Source organism: Pygoscelis adeliae, unplaced genomic scaffold, assembly GCF_000699105.1.
Source record: "Pygoscelis adeliae isolate BGI_AS28 unplaced genomic scaffold, ASM69910v1 Scaffold4, whole genome shotgun sequence".
Classification (NCBI taxonomy): Eukaryota; Metazoa; Chordata; class Aves; order Sphenisciformes; family Spheniscidae; genus Pygoscelis; species Pygoscelis adeliae.
Window position 1 is genome coordinate 4,168,280 of NW_008824986.1, and position 7,274 is coordinate 4,175,553.

General features: G+C 39.6%; 1 protein-coding gene across 1 annotated transcript in view; it reads left to right on the forward strand.

The window, feature by feature from the left end:
• The first annotated feature begins 677 nt into the window (after positions 1-677).
• RTKN2 (rhotekin 2) overlaps positions 678-7,274 on the forward strand; it is a 33,255-nt gene continuing 26,658 nt past the window's right edge. The window contains exons 1-2 of the mRNA XM_009325831.1: positions 678-871; positions 2,945-3,003. Coding sequence (XP_009324106.1) covers positions 711-871; positions 2,945-3,003 — 220 coding nt within the window. The 5' untranslated portion in view covers positions 678-710. The remainder of the gene's footprint in view (positions 872-2,944; positions 3,004-7,274) is intronic.

Here is a 7,274-nt window from a genome sequence, read left to right on the forward strand (position 1 = left end):
AAAAGTGTGCATGGCTGTGCCATCAGGCAAGGCATGGTCCTTGTGTAGCGTTGAAGCTACCACAGCTGTCTGACTTCCAGTGCATGGCCTGAAACAGTCAAGTATTGGGATATTATCTTTTTTTCGCTTCTGGTGTTACCTGAATTTTATATCAACCACAAGTGAAAAACCCACATTTTTTGAATCCTTTTTAAGATGGCCAAAGAAGTAATGAGATTGAATTTCTGATTTAAAATATTTCAGATATTTTCCTGAGTTTAGAGTTTATTTTAGTAGGGATCACTGTAAAAAGTGGAATGTTAATTTATAAGCTTTGTTCAGTTAGGCCTCTCAATGACCATATGAGGGGACCATACATTATTATCCTATGAATGACACATTGAGGCACATACATTTTTAGTAACTTTCAGATGCTACGGTGAGTTAATGTTACTACCTGGTTTGGAATTTGCATGTATAATAGGTATAGTGAACCTGTTACATCCTGTGTTTTACTCTTGTTCCTGAAGAGAGAAACATTATTTTACCTTTAGTAGCCATTGTAATGGCTGCATATAATTAAAACCTAGGGTTTTCTATCCCAACTGTGAAATAAGTAGAGCTTGTTAACAATTCAGGATATTGTTAGTTGGATTTTTGTTTAGTCCTTTGTTTGTTTTTTGCATATCTAGGAACGCGACATCCAAGAGAAGATTAACTTTGAAATCCGCATGCGAGAAGGCATCTGTAAGCTACTTGCAGTGAGCACACAAAAAGACCAACTCTTGCAAGCGGTTAAAAACCTGATGGTTTGCAATGCTCGTATACTTGCATACAGGACAGAGCTACAGAACCAAAAAGAAGAGCTGGTCTCTTGCAGAACCGAAGAACGGTGAGTAACAGCTCAAATTCAAATTGGAGCATTATGAAGCAGGCTTTTGCTTATGTGAATTCTTAGTAGGCTGTCTAGGAAAGTGGGTTTGTCTTCTCCCATACAAACATACATTACTGCTGCCTTAAAACATTATTTTATAAGACCATTCCAGTATCTTCTTTTTACTTTAAGAAATGAAATACAAGTCATATTTTTCTGTGTAGATTTTATTAGTGACATTAAACTAGAACTCAGCATCTGAATATCAGGTAATAGACATATTTTCTTTATTACCTTTCGCATACAAAAAGGTACCTAACCAAGTCTGAAGGAACAAAACAAAACTATCCAAGTCAGAATACACCTATTTCTACTTTTCATTCTTTCTGTTAAGGTCCCTTTAATGGTGGAATTATCATGGTTAATTGATACCCTCTGCTGGCCACTTTTGTTAACTACAGCAAAGTAATAAAAAAATACAACAATAAATATGAAGAAAAATTGGTTTAGTTGAAAGTATTCTCATGTTATAACTCTTGAACGAGCTAAAGTATACGTGGTTTATTTGAATAATGTTATAATTTTTTTGCCTAATGGAATATATTTTGGGTGCGATGTTGAGAATCATGGTGCAGAGACACTATTGCTCTCAGGTTATTGCTTTAATGAAATATTATATTGCAATTTAGCATAGAAACTCTTCGAGTACATGTTTAGCTCCAGTTAATTGTATTTATAGGAACAGTCCTGCTACTTTTTGCTTTCAGAAATGTGGTCTTATAGGATAAATTTATTGAATGAAAGAATTGTATTTTCTGACTACATCAACTATTATCGTGAAAGCTGATTTTGAAAGCTAGCGCTTATAACTTGTGGTATTCTGTAATTATTGCAGTTGTATTGCTTTTTCCTACTAAGATGAAGACCTTCATAGAGATTCATCTTTTATTTATGTTTTTAACGATGGAATAATATCAAGTATGTATATATGCTGATGTTCTCAACTCCCAGTCTTTGACGTCAGTGACCACAGAATGGTGATGACATATGTCCAGAAAAGGGCAGAGATACTTGGAGATATATCTGAACAGCTATATTGTTTTCTTACAGTCATAGTCAGCTGTATTGTTTACTTGATTTGTGTTTGTCATGCATTGCTTAGAGCTCTGTCTTAAGGGGTCCTTTGAATTGTCAGTGGAGGTCGTTAGGAGAGAGGCATGCTATAGAGTTATTTCTCTACCATTTAGATCATATCTTTGATCGTTGATAGTGCATTTGCAGTTCTTTTTTCAGTATTTGCTCAAGACTGGAATTTGGTTAAAGCTTAATCTGGATAAGATGATGATGGCTGAGAGAGAAAATTCTAGGGTTTTCAAGTGAATTTTGTCCCTGTTTCTTGTTACGTGGGTCTGTAATCTGTGAGTTCTGAACATATTTTAACTGCCTCTGGAAGTCAGGATATTGGTAGCAGCTAGAAATTTTCATTTCACCTTATTTGGTTAGGAGTTAGGAGCAGTGGCAGATATAAGGAGAGCACTCTATTGTTACTCATTATCTACAGGTTGTTTTGATTCAATTTAAGGTTGACCTTGAGATCTACACTCTGGCTACTTAGCAAACTGGCTGCCTGCATGTAAAATCACAATATTAACAATGCAACATTTTGTCATTGGTCTCTATTAATAGAGGAGGAGGCAATTCTCTAACCAATAATAGAACCGATAAATTAAGTTGCTTACTCATTTATGTGTACAGAAGGGGAAAAGTTGATAATGTATTTGATTCTGTTGGAGCTAGAAAAGACAAGGAAGATGAATCTACTTGTCTTTTAATACCCAGGTTAAATAAGCTTTGAAGTAAAGTCTTCTAGGGAATTAAGAAAATTGATGATGTACCTTCCTTCCAGATTATTCTCAAGAATCTAATGACTCATATTCTAAACCAGAGATACCAAATTTAACTTTAAAGAAAAGCAGTTGAAATGAGCTATAATATGACAACCCTGACGCTTTTTAATGTTTAAAAAGTTGAGTTTTAGAAGTCTAAATGCACAGATCTCAAACCTCGTTTTTCTTTTCTTCTTTTTGGCAGGTCTTCAGAAAATGGGACAAAAGACCGGGTGGCATGCAGAGCAAAGGTTGCTGTATCAGGTAAGCAGCTGGGTAGTCACTTAATTATAGGAGCTAATTGGCTGGATAGTAACTTGTAACACAAATTATACAAACAAGATAGTATTTTTAAAGTGTGTATGTGGTTCAGGGGCATAAATCTTCTTGTGCTTCAAGGGCACTTGTGCTTTTAAGTCACACGCGTGCTTTTGAAGATCCTACCTAGTATTTCCATTTTACTTTCAGGGACTTTCACAGTGGGAAATACTTTTTTCTGTTTGTCACTAAACACTGAATACATTTCAAAGCTACGTAAGTGTAGATGTGCTGATAACTTTTTTTCTCCCCACAAAGACAAACTTTGATGTGATCATACAGGGTATGTCTAACAAATTGAGGGCAGAATTATAACTAGTATGCAAATGTTATTCAGTTAATGCGGATTACATTACTACAGTAAAGATATAGTGGTATGGCTTCAATGCAAACTAGTAACAAGAATATTTAACAGTGATTTCCAGTAGGCTGGTACACTGTTTCCTAGCCTGTTCTCAAGCTTCAGCACTATGAATTTATCATTTTGTTTGCCTATGCCAATAGTGGACGTTACTACGTTCAGCATTCCTGTAGCTGTTCATTGTGGCTGTTCCGCTAGCTTTGCTAACGGATCTGTTTGTGCTCCCTGACCTGCTTCATTAAAAATAAAGTAGTGTAGAAGGGCTCACTACTTAAGCTGTTTAAGTTAATTCTGCATATTTTGACATATCTTTAAGCAAGGTAACTTCTAGTAGAAGAGTGATGAGCACATGGTTCAATAATCTTTTCTGCCAGCACAGCTGTTTGCAGAATGTGTATCTGTCTTTCCTCCTTATGGTAGTTGGATGAAAGCATCTGTTTGCCTGTCTGTGCTGTGGTTGCACCTTTCGCCAGATTTATAGAGTTATCTGCAGTGAAGACTTCAGGATCATATAACACACTTTTGTTATCTTTAGAAAATCAGAATTGTGTAAGGACTCTATTTTTAGTATGAAAGATTTGTTTAGAATATGAAACATTTAGCTAGTTTCTTTTGATGGGACAAGAGAATAGAAGGGTGAAATACACTACTTCCTATTATGTGCCGTCTGTTAATGATTCTGGCCTGTTACTAACATAGTGGTTCTCAAACTGGAGGTTATGATCCTGAGAAGTATGGCATAGATTGAGGTGAAGAGAAAGAGGCATCAACTACCTCATTGTGAACTCAAGTCTGTGAGTGCTGGTATGCTGCCGTGCCTCGCCCCTCTACAGATACTCATGTCAGGAAGCCTAGCCAGGTCCAGTTTATGGCAGGAAAGCCTAAACGTTCTTCTTGGCCTCTGCTGAGAGATTTATGCTTTCTATATATCATCTGTTCTTAACGCCTTATTTTCTACTATGTGTGCCTGAGAAGCAGAGAACTGAGGTACGTGAGAAGTAATTGTGGGGACAGGCTTGTTTGTGCTTGGCAAGGGCAGGAGCCTCTGGGCAAGATACATGTTTGGGAGATCCTGAGATGACGTTAATACATGCCTCCCTGGTTCCTCCTTGCATTGTCCTCTGACCCATTACCCTGTGTCCATTTAGCATGCCAAATCAGGTCCTGTCTGCTTCCACAGCTGCAGTACGTTCACATCTGTAATGTCCCGTTATTCTTCTTTCCCTGTCTTTCTCAATCCTTGTAGCACATTGGGCATGCTGCATTTCTTCTCTCTTGTATGCTGACCTTCAGTGGATTTGCAACTGGAGTTGCTCTGCATGTTTGGAAGGCACATGTGTGTGTGCATGTGCTTGCCTTGTTGAGAATGCAGTTGCGAATACAAGCAGCATGAATCAGGAGATGTCGTGACTGAAATGTCTGGGAGAGGGTGGAAATGAGGAGTGAGTGGTAGTCCATGTAGTATGACAGGGCATGTAATTTAAGAGTTGAAGATATAGAATGGATTTTTTAGGGGAAAGTAATCCATCCACTTGTAAATATATTAGCATATCATGTGGTTAGTACGTGCCAGAAACTTAGACTATTACCAAAAAAAAGTGCGATCATGTGGCCAACACCAAAAGTTCAGGACAGCTATGCGGGAGTACTGAGGAATGTACTCCTACAGAAAGCAACTGTATGTCAGATACTGTGTGGGGAGTGCATTCTTTAATCCACAGATTTTCACACTACTATTATTTTTACTTATTTATCCCCCATGTGTGTGAATAAATTATGTAATTTATGTTATCTTATCAATCAATTATTTTGTCAGAAGACAATACATTAAATGTTGATCGAAACGCAGAATCATAATTTAAAGTAGTTTTATAAAGGAATCACTGGCATCAAATCTGATTAATTATAGTGCTTGAATGTATCCAATTTGAATCCACACGGATTTACAGCTAATGGTAACTGAAATTAAGGTGTGTGAAAATTGATCTTTGTTTTTGATAAATGGCAGCTTTTTCAGTCCAAGAATGAATTGAAAACTGATTTGCAAGTATCATGTTAAACTTGTTCAAGCGATTGACTAGCTATATCCTGATGATTTTCTAAGGTGTAAATATTTCAGCTAGTATGATATCGAAAGTGGCATACAGAAGTAATCTTTAATCTAGTACTCTAATTGTTAACAAGACCTATTGAGTGCATTAGAATTGTCATTCAGAGTTTGCTATGATTAAAGATGAAAAAAGGCTTTTATTGTAACTATTTTCACATATTTATGTAACTTTAAGACCTTTGTCTTTTAGGGAAGAAACATTTTGTGCTTTGTCTCTGACAGAGATAAATTTTTTTTTTTAAAGTTTGAGAGAGACTTCTGTAACTGTTTTAATGAAACTATTTCTGTTTCATTTCATTTTAAAAAACTAACTATTTTTAGAAATGCTTACTGTGCAAATGCATCTGCAGAAGTGAAAGGCAGTTTCAGAACGTGGTATTGATTTTTAGGAAGTTGTGGCAGTCTGAAGCTGTATACTGGCAGTTCACTGTTGAAAATTCATTAGTTTTCATGAACACTTAAAAATAGATTAATTTACAAATTTCAAAATTGAAATAGCATGTATAATAAGATGTCCCATAATATCAGTCACCGAGGCGAGCAGCTCCGGTGCCAGCAAGTGCATAGAGGGGTTTCCCGAACTGCGGGAACCTCCGGGGGAGCTGAGAGAGCCCCCGGAGCCTGCAGCTCGCCACAGCAGCTGATGAGATCTGGGTGGGGCCAGGAGCAACGGTGGGCGTGGCGCAGCAGCAGGGGCGTGGTGTGGTGTGGCAGTTTGCACGGAAGGGCATGCCAGCAACGGTGCTGAAGCTCTGCCAGCTCGACTAGGGAGCAATGGCATCCACCCGGCAGAAAGCCATGGCCTCTCTAAGCTCTGCACCCACCACAACTGATGCAGCTTCCCAGACAGAGCTCTGGTGGGAACACGCTGCCACCCAGGTGTCGGGCTGCAGGGTGTGCCCTACTCTTATGCCAGTACCGGACGGCAGCAGTGCGCACACCTGTGGGAGGTGTGCCCAGGTAGAGGAACTCCTCCGCTTAGTGACAGAGCTCCGGGAGGAGGTGAGTAGGTTGAGGAGTGTCAGGGAGAGCAAGAGAGACTACTGGAATTGCACCCTGCCTTCCTTGAGACAGACCCCACAGGCAGACAGGACACATGATACGGAGGATTCCCTATCCTCTCTCCGCCTGGCTGCACACAGTGACTTAAGGGATAAGGGGCAATGGCGACAAGTTCCTGCCCGGCACAGCAGGTGCATCTCTTCTGTCACTACCCCACCTTCCCAGGTGCCCTTGCATAATAGGTATGAGGCTCTGCAAGTGGAACCTATCAGTAAAGAGGATGATGGTTCATCTGGCTTGGAGGTGTCACCAAGGTTAAGTCAGCCTATGCCCTGCGTCAGAACTGCTTCCATAAAGAGAAGAAGATGGGTCATTGTCATAGGAGACTCCCTTCTGAAGGGAGGAGAAGGCCCAATATGGAGACCAGATCCACTTCTTCGGGAAGTCTGCTGCCTCCCTGGGGCCCGGGTTAAAGATGTGAAGAGAAAGCTTCCTACCCTGGTGCGGCCCTCAGGTTACTATCCACTATTGATTTTTCAGGTAGGCAGCGATGGAAGTTGCAACAAGAAGTCCGAGGGCACTCAAGAGAGACTTTAGGGCCTTGGGACAACGGGTTAAGGGATCAGGAGCACAAGTAATGTTCTCCTCTATCCTTCCAGTTGCAGGAAATGATGAGGAAGAAACAGGAAGATCCAGCAGATCAATATCTGGCTCTGAGCCTGGTGTCACTGGCAGAATTTTGGG